This window comes from Emys orbicularis, chromosome 2, assembly GCF_028017835.1.
Source record: "Emys orbicularis isolate rEmyOrb1 chromosome 2, rEmyOrb1.hap1, whole genome shotgun sequence".
NCBI lineage: Eukaryota > Metazoa > Chordata > Testudines > Emydidae > Emys > Emys orbicularis.
Genome location: NC_088684.1, coordinates 254736633 through 254757785, shown reverse-complemented (window position 1 = coordinate 254757785; position 21153 = coordinate 254736633). Strand labels below are relative to the sequence as shown.

General features: G+C 45.3%; 1 protein-coding gene across 1 annotated transcript; it reads left to right on the top strand.

The window, feature by feature from the left end:
* Nucleotides 1-8673: 8673 nt before the first annotated feature.
* Nucleotides 8674-20233, top strand: STEAP1 (STEAP family member 1). Its single transcript, XM_065399977.1, has 5 exons — nt 8674-8830; nt 11156-11248; nt 14742-15254; nt 17125-17289; nt 19976-20233. The coding sequence occupies exons 2-5, from the start codon at nt 11168-11170 to the stop codon at nt 20231-20233; spliced, it is 1017 nt and encodes a 338-aa protein (XP_065256049.1). The 5' UTR covers nt 8674-8830; nt 11156-11167.
* Nucleotides 20234-21153: the final 920 nt, after the last annotated feature.

The window sequence follows — 21153 nt, the reverse complement described above, 5'->3', positions numbered from 1 at the left end:
GCGGGCAGTGATCGATTCAGCGGGGATTGATTTATCACGTCTAGTCTAGACGCGATAAATAGACCCCCGCGCGCTCTCCCATCGACTCATGTACTCCACCGCCACGAGAGGCGCAGGTGGAGTCGACAGGGGTGCAGCAGCAGTCGACTCACCGCGGTGAAGATACCACGGTAAGTCGATCTAAGTACATCGACCTCAGCTACATTATTCACGTAGCTGAAGTTGCGTAACTTAGCTCGATCCCCCCAGTGTAGACCAGGGCTCAGTCACAATACCTTTCAGACTGAGAATGCTACATGTATGTGCCTGGGTGCCTTTCTGGTAGATTTTCTGTATCTGCTATGAGAGGTGGGCAAACTTTTTGGCCTGAGGGCCACATTGGGATATGGAAATTGTATGGCAGGCCATGAATGCTCATGAAATTGGGGGTAGGGATGCAGGAGAAGGTGCAGGCTCCGACTGGGGGTGTGGTCTCTGGGGTGGAGCCAGAAATGAGGAGTTCAGAGTGCAGGAGGGGGCTCTGGGTTGGGGGTGCGGGCTCTGGGGTGGGGCTAGGGGTGAGGGGTTTGGGGTGCAGGAGTGGGCTCCAGGCTGGGACTGAGGGGTTCAGAGGGTGGGAGGAGGATCAGGGCTGGGGCAGGGGGTTGGGGTACAGGGGAGGGGTGTGAGGGCTACGGCTGGGGGTGCAGGCTCTGGGGTGTGGCCGGGGATGCGGGGTTTGGGATGCAGGAGGGTGCTCCGGGCTGGGACCAATGGGTTCAGAGGGCAGGAGGAGGATCAGGGATGGGGCAGGCTGTTGGGGCATGAGGGGGTGAGGGCTCTGGCTAGGGGTATGGGCTATGGGGTGGGGCTGGGGATGAGGGGCTTGGGGTACAAGAGGGGGCTCTGGTCTGGGATTGAAGGGTTCAGAGGGTGGGAGGGGGATTAGGGCTGTGGCAGGGGATTGGGGCACTGGGGGGGCTCAGGGGTGCAGGCTCCAGGCAGCGCTTACCGCAAGCAGCTCCTGGAAGCATGTCCCAACTCCGAGTTGCGCTGCCCTGTCCACAGGCACCACCCCTGCAGCTCCCATTGGCCGGGAACTGTGGCCAATGGGAGCTGCAGAGGTGGCGCCTGTGGACAGGGCAGAGCCACCTGCTGTGCTTCCGCATATAACGTAGGAGCCAGAGGTGGGGGTCATGCCGGCTGTTTCCTGGGAGACGCATGGAGCAGGGCAAGCACCCAACCCTGCTCCCTGGCTGGAGCTGAGGGACGGATTAGATGGTCTAATGGGCCAGATGTGGCCGCAGGCCGTAATTTACTCACCCCTGATAGATCACACTCCCCATCACAGCCAGGAACAGAACACAGGACCCTGACACTTGTCTCAAAACAGTTGTGTAACCCTCTGATAAATGTGTGTATATCCACATAAGGATAACACTATACTATTCCTACTAGTTACTTCTTTAGCTCAAGTGGTAGCAATCTGTGCTATTAATCTGCATGTCCTTGGTTCAAACACAGATAAAGAGCCATTGGGAAAAAATAGCACGTGATCATGCCATTAAAGACTGTACCATAATGCATATGCACAAAGGGGATTTTTTAAGGTTGCACAGGCAGTTTTAATTCTGGCATTTCCTAACCTTTGAGTACTGGACTCTGTAACCTTATCATCCTTTTCACTATTTGTTTTTTGGGTATTTTTGCATGTAATACACACACCTTTGTCACCTCTTGTCCGGATTATAGTAATACAATATACCTGGTCATGAAGCCATCAGCTCTTGGGAAACTCCAGCTATTACAGAATGTTGCATCTCCTTAGGAATATGGGATACTGCAAGCACAGCAAACCTGTCTTCTACTCTCTACACTGGCTGCCCATAGATCATTGAGTCAAATTCAAGGTCTCAGTTATTATCTTCAAATCAAATCATTATCTTAGATGTCTGTAGACTAATGTGAGAAGTATGGGGAATAAGCAGGAAGAATTCGAAATGTTTGTAAATAAACATAACTATGACATAGTTGGTATCACAGAGACTTGGCGGGATGATATGCATGACTGGAATATTGGTATAGAAGGATACAGCTTGCTCAGGAAGGACAGGCAAAGGAAAAAGGGAGGAGGTGTTGCCTTGTATATTAAAAATGTACACACTTGGACTGAGGTTGAGATAGAAATAAGAGACAGACTTGTTGAAAGTCTCTGGGTAAGGATAAAAGGGGTAAAAAACAAGGCTGATGTCATGGTAGGGGTCTACTACAGACCGCCAAACCAGGAAGAAGAGGTGGATGAGGCTTTTTTTAAACAACTAACAAAATCATCCAAAGCACAGGACTTGGTGGTGATGGGGGACTTCAACTATGCAGACATCTGTTGGGGAAATAACACAGCAAGGCACAGATTATCCAACAAATTCTTGGAATGTATTGGAGACAATTTTTTATTTCACAAGGCTGAGAAAGCTACTGGGGGAAGGCAGTTCTAGATTTGATTTTGACAAATAGGGAGGAACTGGTTGAAAATTTGAAAGTGGAAGGCAACTTGGGTGAAAGTGATCACGAAATGGTAGAGTTCATGATTGTATGGAATGGTAGGAGGGCGAACAGCACAATAAAGACAGTGGATTTCAAGAAGGCAGACTTTAGCAAACTCAGGGAGTTGGTAGGTAAAATCCCATTGGAAGCAAGTCTAAGGGGGAAAACTATTGAAGACAGTTGGCAGTTTTTCAAAGAGACATTTTAAGGGCACAAGAGAAACCACTGCATAGGAAAGATAGGAAGTATGGCAAGAGACCACCCTGGCTTAACCAGGAGATCTTCAATGATCTAAAACTCAAAAAAGAATCTTACAAAAAGTGGAAACTCGGTCAAATTACAAAGGATGAATATAAACAAATATCAAGTATGTAGGGACAAAATTAGAAAGGCCAATGCACAAAATGAGATCAAATTAGCTAGGGACATAAAAGAAAACAAGAAAACATTCTACAAATACATTAGAAGCAAGAGGAAGACCCAGGACAGAGTAGGCCCGTTACTCAATGAGGGGGGAAAGACAATAACAGAAAAAGTGGAAATGGCAGAGGTGCTTAATGACTTCTTTGTTTCGGTTTTCACCAAGAAGGTTGGTGGCTATTGGAGTCTAACATAGTGAATGCCAGTGAAAATGAGGTAGGATCAGAGGCTAAAATAGGGAAAGAACAAGTCAAAATTACTTAGACAAGTTAGATATCTTCAAATCACCAGGGCCTGATTAAATGCATCCTAGAATACTCAAGGAGCTGACTGAGGAGATATCTGAGCCATTAGCAATTATCTTTGAAAAGTCATGGAAGACGGGAGACATTCCAGAAGACATGGAAAAGGAAAAATATAGTGCCCATCTATAAAAAGGGAAATAAGGACAACCTGGGGTATTACAGACCAGTCAGCTTAACTTCTGGACCCGGAAAGATAATGTAGCAAATAATTAAGCAATCAATTTGCAAACACCTAGAAGATAATGAGGTGATAAATAATAGTCAGCATGGATTTGTCAAGAACAAATCATGTCAAACCAACCTGATAGCTTTCTTTGACAGCCTTGTGGCTGGGGGGAAATGGTAGATGTGGTATATCTTGACTTTAGTAAGGCTTTTGATACTGTCTCGCATGACCTTCTCATAAACAATCTAGGGAAATGCAACCTAGATGGAGCTAGTATAAGGTGGGTGCATAACTGGTTGGAAAATCATTCCAAGAGAGTAGTTATCAGTGGTTCACAGTCATGCTGGAAGGGCATAACGAGTGGGGTCCCGCAGGGATCGGTTCTGGGTCTGGTTCTGTTCAATATCTTCATAAAGGATTTAGATAATGGCATAGAGAGTACACTTATAAAGTTTGCAGACGATACCAAGCTGGAAGGGGTTGCAAGTGCTTTGGAGGATAGGATTAAAATTCAAAATGATCTGGACAAACTGGAGAAATGATCTGAAGTAAACAGGATGAAATTCAATAAGGACAAATGCAAAGTACTCCACTTAGGAAGGAACAATCAGTTGCACACATACAAAATGGGAAATGACTGCCTAGGAAGGAATACTGCGGAAAGGGATCTGGGGGATATAGTGGATCACAAGGTAAATGAGAGTCAACAGTGTAATGCTTTTGCAAGAAAAGCAAACATCATTCTGGGATGTATTAGCAGGAGTATTGTAAGCATGACATGAGAAGTAATTCTTCCGCTCTACTCCATGCTGATTAGGCCTTAACTGGAGTATTGTGTCCAGTTCTGGGCACCACATTTCAGGAAAGATGTGGACAAACTGGAGAAAGTCCAGAGAAGAGCAACAAAAATTATTAAAGATCTAGAAAATATGACGTATGAGGGGAGATTGAAAAAATTGGATTTGTTTAGTCTGGAGAAGAGAAGACTGAGAGGGGACATGATAACAGTTTAGAAGTGCATAAAGGGTTGTTACAAGGAGGAGGGAGAAAAATTGTTCTTCTTAACCTCTGAGGACAGACAAGAAGCAATGGGCTTAAATTGCAGCAAGGGTGGTTTAGTTTGGACATTAGGAAAAACTTCCTAACTGTCAGAGTGGTTAAGCACTGAAATAAATTGCCTAGGGAGGTTGTGGAATCTCCATCATTGGGGATTTTTAAGAGCAGGTTGGACAAACACCTGACAGGGATGGTATAGATAATACTTAGTCCAGTCCCCTGCACTCAAGGCAGGACTAGATGACCTCTTGAGGTCTCTTCCAGTTCTATGATTCTATGATTCAAAGCACTCTGGGCCCAGGATATCTAGAAGATTGCCTATTGCTCCACAATGAAGGCCCTGTCAAAAATTCTGCTCCTAAAGCTCATGAAACTTCCTACAATAAAAACAGGGCCGGCTCCAGGTTTTCTGCCGCCCCAAGCGGCAAAAAAAAAAAAAAAGGCCGTGGCAGCACAATCGCACCACTCCATTCTTCGGCTCGCTGAGGCTCTGGGAGAGGGGGTAAGCGGCATGATAAGCCCCTCAGAACCGGGCACCCCCCAACTCTGAGCCCAGCCCCTCTGAGCCGGGCACCCCCCGACCCAGAGCCCAGCTCCCCACCCAGCCCTGCGCAACAGTAGCGCCACCCCCAGGCAGCTACAGCCCATTGGCACCAACCATCACCATCACCCAGCAACAGCCCATTATGTAATTTCAAATGTATACATACCATTAAAGGATTTAATGTTTTTAAATAATGTATTTGGTGTATTTTCAAATTATTAAAAATTAATTTTTAAATGTATTTCACTGGTTATTTTTTACATTTCCAAATACATGTTACTACTTTTTTTTATGGAAGAGGCCCCCGAAATTGCTTTGCCCCAGGCCCCCTGAATCCTCTGGGCAGCCCTGCACCTTCCACTTCAAGAGCAAGGTGCATTTCTTCAACCTTGCCTTCTCTAATAGAAACACCTAACAAAGAACATGGGGAAATAACGGCAACCCTAGCACCACTCTGCTGCACGTGTAATTTTCCCAGTAGAGAGAAAATGAGAGAACAAACCACATGTGACAGGTGATAGTCACCTCACTTAATGTTCAGATACTCTGGTGACAAGCGCCGTATAAGAACTTAGGTAGAATAAAATCCCCTTCCTAAATTAGCACCTATTGGGAAACTGGATGCTTCAGCTCATTGCTAAAAAGCTTGGCACCACTAGACCAGTCTGAATACAGTGAAGCTCATGTAGTGATTAGAAGTTTTTTTCCCCCTCCAATCTAATGGCTATTTGATGGCCTCTATATAAGATGAGTTTGGTGGGTCTCTATTCCAGTTCCCATATCACAAACTCACCATCACCCATCACACCATTTGGCAGACTCAGCGGAGAGGCCAAGAACTGCATCATCCATGAAGACTGAAGGACCCCTCTTACCTTGAGAGGTACAGTTGCCACCTCTCAGATTAGAGTTGGTGGTCTCACCTCATGCTTTTGGATACCCCTGATGCTAAAATATGGTGAAAATAGCAAGCCATTCCTAAACAGTGTAGTTTACCAGACAGCCTTAGCCAGGCAAGTTAGCAGAAGACAGGGGCAATAAACATTTTTAGAGTGGCTTCATAATTCCTGTACCTAAAGTCCTGTTTCCCTGACCTCAATAGGAATCAAACAGCAGGAGACAGTTCCTTTCCTCACATCCCAAGTCTCTTTCAGCTAGCACTCTACCCAGAAGCACCCTTGCTTAGTTTTTCTCAGGATCATGCTACATGTGTATCTTTCACTGTCTTTGCTTGCTTGCTTGCTTGCTTCACTATCTGCTTCTACTGCTTCTCTCCCCCTGTCACAGAGGGGCTGGTCCCTTTAAGACCTGTGCATCTGGACTGATTACCTGCTGCCCAATAGGGTTACAGGAAGGCACCTGGACCTTGTAAAGGGGGACACAGCTGTTGCTAGATGTTAGCAATTGCCTGCAGACAATGTAGGGAGTAAGATGGTTCCTGAAGGGCTCTGAATCAGTAGGGAAGGCCTGTGGAGAAGGCTAATCTTTAGGCTAGAGGTGCTGGGGGGAGAAGGAAGCTGTGTTCTTGGGGAGGAGGAACTGGGCCTATCTGAAAAGGGGATAAAGACTTTCTAAGTTTGTTTTCTTTTGAAAGACTGTATAGGACTTCATAAATTGGACTCCAGAAAGGAAAATATTTTGAATATCTGGCTTGCATGGACTTTTTAAGGGACTCTGAGTGAAAGGAAAACTGAGGCAGGTGCTCCTGAGCCAGGCTGGGCTAGAAGGGAGTACTACAGAGCAGGTACACCCTTTCACACCCCTGCATACAAACACACAGCTGTAATCAAATCAATCCTTCCACCCTGATGTTTGTTATCAGAAGCCTGGGACACATCTTGGACTGCATGGTCTAGCCACTGCCCAGGTTTGCAAGCAGTCTAGCCCTTTGGTACTGGTTTTCCATTGTTTTACCTTTCACTAAACAAAAGGACACTTAATTGTTTCCTTGTTCAGCCTGAATGGAAGTTGACTGTCATAATCAACAGCTTCAATGAGATGACATGATTGCCCAACCCCCAGCTTAACAATATTAGTCATGTTATAAATAACTTAACAAATGTAGCCCAGATACCACTAAACTAGTCAATTGAGAATTTCTAATGAGAGTTTTGCCATTGATCTCTATGGAAGCATGACCGCCTTTGGACCGTAATATTTATATAAAGACTGAGCCAGTTCTCTCTACATATAACACTACCCTTAGCTGTCGCTGATTAAAGCAGTCATGTGCCTCCCCTCATGTTCCTACCGCTAGATGTCACCCTGACAGTAATTTTTAAAGCGTGACAGAGAGCACGAAAGGAGAAGAAAACTATATCTACAGGCAAGCTCTTATCTGCTGCCAGCCACGTGGCTCAGCGTGGACGACCTTGTGCTATGTAGATCCACACCAAATCAAAGGCGTGGAGTCAAGTACTTCGAATTAAACAACCAAATGAGGCTCATTACATTAGCAAACCTCCTCTAAACCCGAGTGCAGCCCGAGGCACAGGCGATTTACTCTGACAGCAAGTGCGAGAGGCGAATAACATTTTGTATCAATGGCAGTAACTTCCTAAATGCCGACAAGATAATCCACAGTCCTGAGCTAGTGTTCTGAATGCATCTCCAAGGTGGGTCAGCTTTGTCAGAATTGCCACAGATAAAAGGGGCAAGATCAGGGCAGACTTTGGTCGTGAGAGTTACGTTAGTAGACACAGGGCTGCAGAAGTGCTATTTGTCAGCAGGAAGGAGACGGGTTTGGCTGGCAGCGGGGTTGGGGGAGGGAGCTCGGAATTGAATGTGTAATTGAGGTGAGGCATGTTATCGGATGTAGGGAGGGTATTGGGCAGGCAGCGGGGCAGGAGTAGTTCATGGGATGTAGGTTTGAGACTGGAGGAGGCAGGCGTTGGGGTTCAGATTTATTTTTATTTATTTTTGGTGTAAAGGGAGCGCCTAAGTTTGTGTTCTATTTGGTAGGGCAAGAATATCTGCCAAGAGGCAGGGTCAAAGTGCAGAAGGGTTAGAGAAGATCCTCACAGGACGATTGGCAAAGATAAGGAAAAGGAGGACAGGGAACTAGGGATTAACTGCCACTGTTTCAGGACCAGGATTTTTCAGGGAGCGGTAAGAACAGCTCAAGGCGCTCTCTATTTAGGCTGGGAAATTGGGGGGAGGGGGGAGTTAGGGCCCCAAACTGGCAGGATCTGGGGCGCTAGCTCCGGCTTTTTGCGCCACTGTTGCGCTAGGATGCAGTGGGATGTCTCGCCTTCGGTCTAAGCAGTGCAATTTGCAGGGTGGGAGCCAAAAATTGGCTGGATCCCGCGGGATCCAGATACCAGATCCATGGATTGGTGGTGGCACTGATGTGCCAGGATGCGTTGGGGACTGAACGGCTTTGGGGTGAGAGGAGCAGCTACATGTGTCCTCTCTTCACACATTAGAATTTGAGGGTGGGGGCCAAACGTGGTTGGATCCAGAAAACTCCAGCTGCCGGATCCGGAGATTTCTGTACCGGGGCGGCATGAGCCTAAAGTTTTTTTGGTGCAGAAGGCGCGGTGAAACCTGATCTCTAGTTAGCCCTTACAATTTGAGGGCTGTGTGGACGAAAATCAGCAGGATTCTGGCAAATCCGGTTTTCACCCAGCCCCAGCGGAGACGGGGTGGAGCCGGATGGATGCAGAAGGCGGGGCTGGAAGGAAGGAGGGAGGGAGGGAGGATGGGCAGGCTGAAGTCTGGGCATCAGACTTGCAAGGTCGCGTGTGGGCTGCGCCAGCGCGCCTTGGAATCTCACCCTGTCCTGAGCCTGGAGCCCTAAACCGAGGTAGAAAGTTTGTAAGTAACTTCAGTTTAATCTCTGCGTTTTCTAACACCCCGCGTTTTACGTTCACGCAGACAAATAGCAGCAATCGATTCGCTTTCTCCTGCCTTGCCCTGATTAATCAAATACTTACTGAGCCGAGCCACTGGTGGGCTCTCGGGAGACCCGTTTCAACGGGAGCAGGAGGAGTCCTGGAGAGCAACCTCTAACTTCACTTCACTCCGGAGTCCGCTCCCTCCCCCACTCCAGCGGCAAATTCAATCAGTACCTTCCTGCAACTGGTGACTCCGAAATCGCTGTAAGAACTAGTTTTACAGTCCACAAAGGGAGGGGAGTAAACCCCAGACTCAGGGTGACAAAGTCTTGTTTGGTTTAGTTTTCCAGGCTTTAATCTGAGCTGCCTGTACAGAAGTCGCCCGAGTCCTGGGGAAATGTTTCCAGACAAGGCTCCCGTTTGCAGTAAACAGCAGCTTATTCATATTTCCTGTGCCTGCGAGTCTGACTTCCACCCCGCTGGGTTGGTTGATTGGAACAGACTTTAGACTATTTCTGTGAAGAACAATGCTTGTTCACGGATTGTCATACATCCTCACCTGGGTCGCTTTTTAGGGACAATGTCTCAAAACCTGGAGAAGGTCTAATCCCATTCTGACTGTAGAGGAAATCCACAACAATGCTTTAACTATTCCAAATACTGTGTGTTTCTCACTAGATCTTCCACAAAGTTCAGAACGAAAGCTTTGCTAAATGCAAATGTGGAAAGTTCTTTTTTTAGAAACTGTGTGCATATGTCCAAACAATGCAGAGTTCTTTAAAAGAAAAACTTTTGGTTCTTGATACCTATGCTGTAATTTTGCAAATATAACAGCAGGTTTTCAGATGTAACTCCCACAGTAGGTTCTAATCATGTTTATTATGTCTCTTCTCATAAGGCCAAGTCCTGCAGTCCTTACTCTGTAAAATCTCCCATTGTCTTCGTAGGTAGCTTTTCCTGAGTGAGGGCTGCAGATTTTGGACCTTAGTTTATTTATTTAGCATAATTCTGAGTCAGCTTTTCATGTTACAAAATGGAATGGTCACATCAGAAGGAAAAATACCATTTGGTTTACCAGCTGAGCTCAAAGTGGACAGCAAACCTTATATTCAACAGCGGGAGCTTGTCCCTTATAGTTTTAAATGGTTTTACTGCTTCACTGTAGAAGGTGGGAAGTTGAGCTGACGTGCAGTGAGGAAAGGACTTACTACAACACTTTTGTCATACAATAATAATAATTATGATCTACTTAGCCATAATTCTATTTAGCTATTTCCTCAACAGCTGGGCTTTTAAATGTAATTTTCTTTGTCTCAGTGGGTGCACTGGTTGTGGCTGCTTCTTGCCAATTCATTTAGCATTTACCACAGAGTAGAATTATTAATGTCTCCTATTATGGACCCTCCTAACCCATATCTCATTATTGGACATTCAGCAGATATTTTATTTCATTAATTCTGGCTCAAGAAAACAAGTGCACTTTCATGACCCGTCCCCTATGATTCATTGTGTGCAGCTCCACAGCTGAGACGTGTGTTGCATTGGATGAGAACATGCATTCATTCTCACAGTTTCTTTTTTCAGTATTGCTTATTAGGAATGTTTTTATTTCCAGAAAACTGATAAATTGGCTTCTAATCATTACTTTTGCAACAACAGCTGTCAGCCCAGCTGATAGCCATTATAGTAAATTTCACTACATACTCCACAATATCCCAAGCCTTTAATAGCAGGCAGGTATTGTTGGGATTCTCATCTCTAGAATGTGTAGTATCAGAATAAGAGCTGCATGTCTTAATGCATGAATATCACTTGCCCATCTATCTTTCCAATCCACATCATGCTCTTGGAAATCTGTGTGAAGTGGTACAAAAAAGGATTATTAGAATGGCAGCATTGAAAACAAGAGAGGGTAGTGCTGCAGACCCTTTCCATTTTATCTCTTCCCCAAACCTTGACCTCACTGTTATGGATTGACATGATCTTCGCAAGTCCATTCAACTTGCTCAGCTTTACCTATGCTGCCTTTAATGTCTCAGACAGAACTGAGTGGTCTCATGATCCTCATTCTGCCTAGGATCAGGAAAAAATGAAAGGAACTCCAGTTAGAGCCATGAGTGCCTCAAGGAAGCATGCACCACTCTAAAGCCACAGGCTGAGTGTCACTTCCATAGGAGGCAAATGGTCCTGAAAACATATGGCAAATGAAAAATATGGTCATTTCTGCATTTCAGTAAAATAAGTGACAAAATTGCAGCAGTGCATTTGAGCACTTGATGACTTACATCCTGTAGTTATTTTTCAGGGTTCCTCCATAATGGAGAGCAGGAATACTCTGGATCAGGATGAAGTTCAGAAACCGGAGCCTGGGAGAAATACGGGAAACCATAACGATTCGGTAACATCCATATAAAAAAAGCTCATATGCATCATGCAAATGTTTGATCTTGCACCTCGGTTGTTCTAGAGAATTAACTGTTTCCATAACACGGGGATCTCATCAGCTCATCTTTAAGTCTTGTAACAATATTGTCATGAGGAGATAAAAAGATAAAGACATTTCATTCTGTGTAGTCAGAGACCATGCTTAAACACACAGTTTGGGCCAGTGGAGTAGCAGCACAGTTCAGAGCTACATAAGGGGTTTGAGTTGTGCCCTACTAGCTGAACAAAGCCCAGTAGAAATCATTTTATTCCAGTAAGAAATCCTTGAACTCCCCCTTTAAAAGACAGTCTTTTTAAAGTAGTCATCTCACAATGAACATTATGTCTTCCTCACTGCCCCAAAAGAAAAGTCCAGCAAAAAAAAATATTTTCCAGCAGAAATTTGCCTCTGCAGGAGGAAGCTGGACTGGGAAGTGCTCTGCGACTGTGGGGCCTATTTCTGAACCTGCCTAAAGTCATGTCTCTGGGCAGAGTTCCTCTGGGCCGTGTCCACTGGCTCCCTGGATGACTTTGAGAAGCAGTGGGCACAGTCCAGGGTTCTCTGCTCAGTGTCCGCCTCTGGCTCCCTGCTTTTAACCCTGTGACCCTCACTCCCTTGCCTGGTTTTTTTCATTTGTTTCCCCCCCCAAATCTGCTTGACACCTGGGTCAAGTAGCTCCTCCCCTTAGGCTGGGGGAGGGGCATTTAGATGTGGGCAGGCTTGTGCCCGCCCATCCCCCAGAGCCTCAGTAGGTGCTGAGTCACAGAACTAATTCCTTATCCTGAGGGTAGCTATCCCTTATCATTGAATTAGGCCTTTCAAACCACTTCTTCAAAAGGTTAGAACCTCTGGGCCAAGTTCACAGATGAATTTTAGTGCGTATAATTTACCCCATCTTCTGTCCTCTCCGCATGTATGTTACACCAGTTCAGCCTGCCTCTGCTCACCCTCTAGAGCTGCTTACGGAATGTCTGCACTGCAATCCAAGATGCAGCTCAGGCAGACATAGCCGTGCTGGCTTTACTCACACTGTCATTGCTAAAAGTATCAGTGTAGATGTGGCAGCATGGGCTAGTGATGGGAGTAGGTACTCAAGGACCCCAGCGGGCTTGTATAGCCCGTGCTGAACCCTGAGCTGCCACATCTAAACTTCTGTTTTTAGCCATGCTAGCTAGATTAAAGCTAGCACGGGTATGTCTACCTGAGCTACAGTCACACCTCCGATTGCAGCGTAGGGGTACCCCTAGCCTGAGTGCATCTAATGGAGTCTGTCTTCACAGACAGACAAGCTATGCTTTTACTGTGGCATAACTAGCATGTTAGCTGTCCCAGTGTAAAACCTACTGGAGACAAGGCATAAGGTAAACTAGGTCAAACCGCAGAGGAGGGCTGATTTCACCTCGCTGTCACGCAGTAACCATTGCGAGTACCTTGTCTCCACTTAGGATTTTACAGCGAGATCACTATGCACACTTGTTATCTCGCTGTCAAAAACCCAAATACTATTCTGTCAGTGAAGACAAAGCCTTAGGGTATGCCTGCACTTCGAGCTGGGTGTGGAATTCCCAGCTCAACGAGACATACCCTCGCTAGCTCTGATGGAGCTAGCATGCTAAAAATAGAGTGTAGCTGTGGCGGCAGGAGGAGCTAGCTTCCCCAGGTATGTGCATGTGGTCTTGGACAGTTACATACTCGGGCTGGCTACCCTTCCTGCTGCACAACCAATCCCTCACACCACTGGGACTACATTCTATTTTTAGCGTGCTTACTCAATCATAACTAGCACAGGTATGTCTCCTTGAGCTGGAAATGACACTCCCAGCTTGAAGTGGAGACTCGCACCCAATTACCAATGAGCTACATGCTGCCCCCTTTTGCACATCATCTCTGAATTTCCCCCTCTGACTTGTCATATGGAGCAGTTTGGTTCTTGAGAATGATGCTGGATGACAGCCCTGAACCTGCTTTGGGAGAATAGGCACTGACTCCATGGGTGCTCCGGGGCTGGAACACCCATGCTAAAAAATAGTGGGTGCTCAGCACCCGCCAGTCAGCTGCTCGGTGGGCCCCCTTCTCCCCCTGCTCTGCCTCTTCGCCCAGCGCCTGCCGTTGATCAGCTGTTCAGCGGCAGGCAGGAGGCGCTGGGGGGAGGGGGTCAGAGCAGGGTGGGAAGAGGTGGAGTGAGGGCAGGGCACGCTCAGGGGAGGGGGCGGAGAGGAGGCAGGAAGAGGCAGAGCAAGAGTGGGGCCTTGGGGGAAGGAGCAGAGTGGGGGCAGGGACTCTGGGCGAAGCAGGGGTGAACCACCCACCCGGAAAGAAGAAAGTTAGCGCCTGTGTTTGGGAGTCCTCCAATGTCCTAACATGAGGCAGATTTAGAACTTCCAAATTACAGTCGCTAATTATTTTTTCCCAAATCTAGTACAGAGACTTTTCTTCACTGAGTTCTGGACATATGCCAAGTTAGATGTCTTCAAACGGAACCATTTCTGGCTTATTTGAGGCTTTATTTTATTTTTACGGGATTATGAAGGGAACACTCCTTTTGGATTGTGAAGAATAAATGCAATTCCTCACCCCCAGACAAACTTTTACCAGCATCTCATCATTGCATAGATATAAAAGGAAAACATAAATTCTAATCTGTTTCCCTCTCCAAGAGTTAATAACCACAGGACAATCTTTAAATTCACTGACTGTAATGCATGCTATAGTGTTATGCTGAAGTTCTGGCCTAATTCTGTTCCCACCAAAGTCAATGAGAGTTTTGTCACCAACTTCAGCAAGAGTCAATCAAGCCATGCCTACCTGGCAGAAGAAAATTAAATTTTGTAGTTGAGATGATCTAATTTCATATCATTTTGTGAAGGGGGAAATGAGGCAGAAAACTATTAGATCTTGTGTGTATCTGGTGAGGGAGGAGGGGACTCAAGCGTGGAGTGGGCTGATGTGTACTCCTAGCTCTCTGGTTTCTACTGTCTGTGAACCATCAATCAAAAAAATTTCAATTTCTCCTGCAAATGCAGTTAAAATATCACTGGCTGACTAGAATGTTGTATTATACAATCTCTGGCTTCCATTGCCATGTGCGTTATTTGGGTTACATTATTAATCTGTGTCTTGAAATTTATTCCTCTTATCAGAAGAGGTCATAATGAAATCTTCTCTTGTGGTAGTTAACTTCCTGGAGTGAAAATCTATTCAGAAGCCACCTTAGAGGATGAATAGGGAACCAGAAATCTAGATTTAAATTGCCTCAGCACAGATCAGCTAAGTACCTAAGTATCTGAGAGTTGAAACATCACATGTTTGAGCTGTCTTGTCTTTGATAGCTATTATGTTACTGTTTTTGTATAATGTAAGGGAAACATATGGTGAAAGGGCAATAATGCAGGAGTCTAACATGATTGATGGATTCTTTAATTTCCTCTTACACTTGACACGGTTTTTTTCTTTTTATCCTTTTCAGAATACGGATTTGCAAGTCACCTACACCCACGAAGAGGTTGCGTTTTTTCATTTACATCAAACACATCATTTTGATGAGTTTGAATACCCTTCAGATCAATACTGCAAGCAAGATCTCTTCCCCAAATGGCACTTGCCACTGAAGATAGCATCTATAGCCTCATTGCTAATATTTATCTATACTTTTCTGAGAGATGTTGTCCACCCTTTTGTCACTACTAATGAAAACACTTTCTATAAAATTCCAATACTGGTCATAAACAAAGTTTTACCAGTGGTTTCAATCACCCTTCTTGCACTGGTTTATTTACCAGGGATATTTGCTGCAGGTTTCCAGCTCCACTATGGGACCAAGTACAAACGATTTCCACAGTGGTTGAATGGGTGGATGTTATCAAGAAAGCAACTCGGCCTTCTCAGTTTTTTCTTTGCCTCAATGCATGCATGCTATAGCTTGTGCTACCCAATGAGGAGATCTTACAGATACAAGCTTTTGAACTGGGCGTACCAACAGGTATGATTGGGTCCAAATATCCAACTAAAACTTCTTTATTGACAGAGTCCTGATCTCACATCTACTCAACTCACGCAGAGAAGCCTGTGAGGAGAAAGATTTTCATTTGAATCTGAGGCAGCCGCCACAAAGCTCTTTGTTTAAAAACCAATGGGCTGACCCACAAAGTATATATTGATTCATTTAACAGGCCAGGGTATGTTAAAGTGAGAGAGCAGAATCTGATTGCTAAAGCCTGGAACTAAGAGTCCCGTCCTCCAGGTGTCAATCATGAGTCTGCCAATGAATCTGCATACTCTTGAGCAAGTCACTTCCCCTATGTGGGCTTGAGATTAGCCCTCCATAAAACAGCTACAATCATACCTGCCTCACAGGTAATTAGTTGTTTGTAAAGTACTTTGAGATCCTCACCTGACTGTCTTCCTATCTATACAGCTCCTGTACTAATCCCGATTGCCATTGTCCTATAAGTAACAAATAAGTATGAAGTGGTGTTAGTCTTAAAATCCTATCTCAGCTTTCCGCTAACAGCGTAGACATAGGTGCCGACTTCCCCACTTTCCCCTGGGTGCTCAACCCTCCCTCTGCCCCTGCCCCCATGCCACCCTTTCCATGAGGCCCTGCCCTTGCCCCGCCTCTTCCCACCCCTGCCCTGCCCATTCCAACCCCTTCCCCCAAAGTCTCCGCCCCCTCCCTGCCCCCATTCCAACTCCTTCCCCAAATCCCCAGCCCTGCCTCTTCCCCGCCTCCTCCCCTGAGCGTGTGACGTTCCGCTCCTCCCCCCTCCCCCCCAGAGCATGCTAACGCCACCAAACAGCTGTTTGGCGACGGCCGGGTGGGAAACACTGGGAGGTAGGCGGAGGAGCAGGGACACGACGTGCTCAGGAGGGGAGGAGGTAGGGTGGGAGTGAGGGGAGCTTGGTTGCACCCACTAATTTTTCCCTATGGGTGCTCCAGCCCCAGAGCACCCACGGAGTTGGCTCCTATGAGCGTAGATGTGTTTGACTCAAAGAGGGTAGGGTGCTTTCAGCTTCTTGAGAATTCTGCACATGCACAAGCTCTTTGCTCCAGAATTTACAAAAAACTGGCCTGAATGGCCTGCTGGGAATTTCCCTGGCATTAGAGTATCCCCAGGTAGTGTAGTGCTGCTAAGCCACTCGCAGTCCACCCGGTATAGAGAGTGTCCTGGTGCCATGTCAGGCTAGAATGACTGTGACTGGAGCACACTGCATTGTGATGATGCAATGGCCTCTTAAGGGCTGTTGCAGGCAGCCATAAATTAGAATAACCTGGAGGATCAAGGTCCTCTGAAGTCTAATCCTTTCCTCTGTACAGACCATTGTTTTCAGGGCAGCTCAATGGGCCAAGTGTAATTCTTAGAGCTAAATAGCTATCCTGGCAGGATAACAAAGTAATTGAGAATGCCTGCTGATTAGCCCCTTAAAATAGTCCAGGTTAATATATTTCCTGTTAGAATCTTCCAAATATGGTGTTTAGCCATAGGTGGAATTTTGTTTGTGAAAGAATAAAGATTCCCCTGCTGTGAAGTCAGGTTACGAAGGCTGCAGGAAAAGTCTCCTCTGGGTCAAGGCATTTCTCAAGTCAGTAAACACTTCTCAATCTAGGTGATTTTCCTTCAGCATAGACTGATGCAACCTTTGTCATCAGAAGTAAATAACCTAACAGTTAAATGCAGAGACTCAGCTGTGTTCTCACTTGTAGGGCAAAAGCAAAAGAAAGAGAGTGAAAACAAAGCCCAGTATTTCTCTTGGCTCATGGCTAAATGACTCTAATGTAAATAGCTACAATTCTTGGGAACAGCAAGGTCCTGTGTCCGTCTGTCACTTTAAATGTGATGTTCTTTTGGCAGGTCAAGCAAAAAAAGGAAAATGCCTGGATTGAACATGATGTCTGGAGAATGGAGATTTACGTGTCTCTAGGGTTTCTGGGACTAGCTCTGCTGGCCATACTGGCAGTAACATCAATTCCATCTGTCAGCCATTCTTTGACCTGGAGAGAGTTCCACTGTATTCAGGTACACATAAACATTACATGTGATCTGTGTGCTCTTGGAGGATTTTACATTATAAATTAAGATCAGCAGTAATAGCCTTTCTTTAAAATATCAGACCATTACAGTGTTCATGGAAACCAGTCTGAAAATTTACTCGGTGTCCTTTGCCAATTGCTTTGCAACAAACATTCTACTTTGTTACTTGGCAAAAAAAAGAATTGACATATTGGTAGGCTACAATGTTGTTGAGGATTAGAGATTGTTAATGACAAGGAGTATCCTCACACCTGTACGACACTAGTTCAGATGTCACCAACTTGACATTCTTGGTTATAAAAAATCAGATGGCTGTTCCATGACTTACTGCATGAGAAATGAGACTCTGGACTCAGTGCAGTCCATCACAAAAAACACCCCCACAATTTGCACCTTTGTTCGAGGCTTGATCATAAAGTCAAGTATTAGAAGGGTGTTAACATGAGATTCTTTTGAGTCCAGAACAGGATCAAGGTATGTTGGCAGGGCAGCGGAGATGCATTTGTACTGCCACATCCTATATCAAACCATTAAGGCCAGATCCTTGGGACCAAGCCAACTTGCATTCAGTATAGGAGACAAGGTAGGGGGAAAGGCCGCCTTTCTGCTCCACTAATCCAGGGGCTGGCCACTGACAGTGATGGTCACTTTGGGATCATTCTATTGGCCAAGTATCATTGCCATAAAAGGCATTTCAGAAATAACTTGGCCCATTCCTACTGGCCCTGATGTGCCTGAGCAGCACAAAGCAGATGGAAGGGAGGGCAAGGATCAGGTCCTTACCATAAACATAGGCTTTCACTCTCCCTCTCCAGCACAAAAGGTGTATTCAAAGCAAAGGAACCTAGTTGAAAAAGTAAGGGGTCAAATTCTGCCCATAGGTACACCCAATCAATCCTACATATGTACCATATGTAATCTCAGCATCCACATGTGCTTGCTTCAGCCACCTAGGCGTCAGTTTGAGGGGCTGGGGTTTTCCTCTAACTTACATTAGTATTAATTTTAAAAGACTCCCCTGAAGTCAGTGTAAAACTGGTTTAGAAGAGTGGTGAATCAGGCCCTGAGCACCTAAATATGAAAGTTTGATGACCTATTAAGCACTTTGCATTAGGTCATCAATGAGTATCTCCTGACAGTGCTGTGATGGGGGATCATATATACTGTAACTTGAGATGCAATCAGTTGTGGTGAAAATTCTCAGATGTATAGAGAGTAGCTGGGGGAAGGTAGTGAAGAGGGGCCTCTACCTCACAATTTTGGCTATTCATATTAAAGTACTGTTATCCCTTTTTGACCCAACCAGTAAGCCAAGATTCAGGTTCTAGAGGGTTGTTTCAGTAGAGGAGAAATTGCTGATATTCCAGTGTTTCTCTGATACAACTCTGTTAATTTCCAAAGAATGTACATAAAGTCCTGTTTCTCTGAACACAGCAGGAATCAAATAGCAGGAGACAGTTTTGTTTCTCTCAGTTCCAGCCAGCACTTAGCCCCAAAGCTCTCTCAAGAACACATTCCCAGACAGTGCTGGTTCTGGCTGTGCCCTTGGCCTTCTACTGCTTGTGTCTCAGCTTCTGTGGTGTTTTTTCTTCCCTCCTGCTTTTATCACAGACACACACATCTCCACTAAAACAATATCCAGTGAAACCCCTTCACCTGTGTGGCTCTGTTTCTGACCTGTCTCGCATCTGCCTTTGTTTTGAGTGATGCTCGTAGTGTTTCAACGTCTCAGTTCTCTAGAGGAGCTCAATAGCTTCTCATGCTGTCCTAAATGAAAGGGCAGCAGTTATGCCCACCTTCTTCTTCAACTAGGTGTCACCCAGCCCATACCAGCAGCAAGGTAAAGAAGTCCATCTAACCAGAAGAATAACACTAATATGCTAGATTAGTTTTGTAAACAAATAATTTATCAATCTGATTATGTGAAGGGATATCTAGAACATGAAAGTGCAGTGTATGATTTCCCAGTGATTACTATGAAAAGTTACATTAAAAAAAAAAATTTGTTTTCTCGGTGTTGCTGCTAGTACTTTTTTCTCTTCGGGCCCGATCCTGAATTCCCTGAGCATCCTAAATCAAATCCAGTGATGTCAGTGGGAGTTATTTCTGCACTGAGCTCTTCTACAGTTATTAAATTGGGGTTTTTTTTCATAGCACGGAACATCAGAAGTTCTTGATTGTAATAATTCGCTTTGCAAGAAATTAAAAAAAAAATCTTACTTTGTACTTATAGAAATAAGAGGTGGGAAAGACCTAACAAAACATCAAGTCACATCCATGCTCCTGCTAACGCAGGATAAAAATGGCGTGTGGGGAAACTAAGCTGATATCAAGAATGGACCTATGTCTTCTGAGGAAAGTACGATTTGCATGTAGCACCATAGACCACCCATCTCTCTTGACATCTCATTTATACTTCTGCTCTGGGGAAAAGTTGCAAAAATGTGCCCAAACTTTCTCCCATTAAAGTCGAGGAGAATTTTGCCACTACTTTGATGGGTGTAGGATTGAGCCCCTTAGTTACTGAATTAATGGTCTTTGATCTGATCTAAAGCCCAGTGACTTTTGTGGGTTATGTATCAAGCCCTTAGTGCTTACAACATCTGCCTTATAAAGTACATTTTTTACTGTTATTGGAAAAAAATAAACTTGTGTTCTTTTCTCTTTCCAGAGCAAGATGGGGTATTTAGCTTTGCTGCTATGCACAATTCACGCATTGGTATTTGCCTGGAATAAATGGGTTGACGTAAACCAATTTGTGTGGTACACTCCCCCTACATTTATGATAGCCATTTTTCTTCCTATTATAGTCCTGCTTTGTAAAAGCGTCCTGCTTCTCCCATGCCTTAGGAAGAAGATCCAGAAGATCCGATGCGGTTGGGATGCTAACACAGAGATGAATAAAACACAGATGACTTCCAGACTGTAGATTGAATGAGTGTTTATCCTGCTGCCATGTATAGATTTAATGAGGTCTATGAAATGGTCACATGTTGGGGTTTTTTTGCATGCATTGGTTAAATACTTCTTTTATATTTTTCATTTCAACTATTGTTTGGGGGTGTGGTATCTGTGTTCTCCTCTGACCTGATCTGGGCTAAGGGAGTATCCTTTACTGAGACAGTGGATTGAATTGGGGTCCTCAGGCATTCACTTATTTCTTTATTCTGAGTGTTATGCCATTTAAAATCCAATTCTTCATTCCCATAAGTAATACTATCATCAGCCATAGGGAAAGGCAATCATAAATCACTGCTTGACATGTTGACTACAGACGGTCAATAAGATAACAATTTGAAAGAACCAGATCTGACTCTTATACTATAGAGGGTGTTTCCCAGTGCTTGCTATGTTTAAGGTAACACATGTCACATTTTTTCCCCATTCCTTTTTTCCCCTCTTTTTTATTTTTATTTTTTTTCCTATTTGCTTCTTTATTTATTTTTTCCATGCTTTCGGCGGGAACAAGCACACACTTCCACATGTGCTTAACTTAACTCACGTAAGTCCTCTCAGTGACTTCAGGTGGGCTGCTCACATGTAGGGTGACCAGATCACAACACTAAAATATCGGGACACATTGGGGTGCCGTCAGCCCTGCCCACAGTCCACCCCTGCTCCTCCCAGGCTCCGCCCCCACTCTGCCCCAGGTCCCACGCCCTCCCCGCTCGGCCCCTCACCCACCCCGGCCGCCCGTCGCTCACTCGCTTCTTCACCCTCCCCGCCTGCCCCTTCCCTCTTCACCCCCCTGCCCGCCACTCACCTCTCCGGCACCGACTTCCCCTCTGCCAGGTGGGTGCTCGCCCACCCCCCTGCCTCTTTCCGCCCAAGCATCCGCCCTCGCTCCGC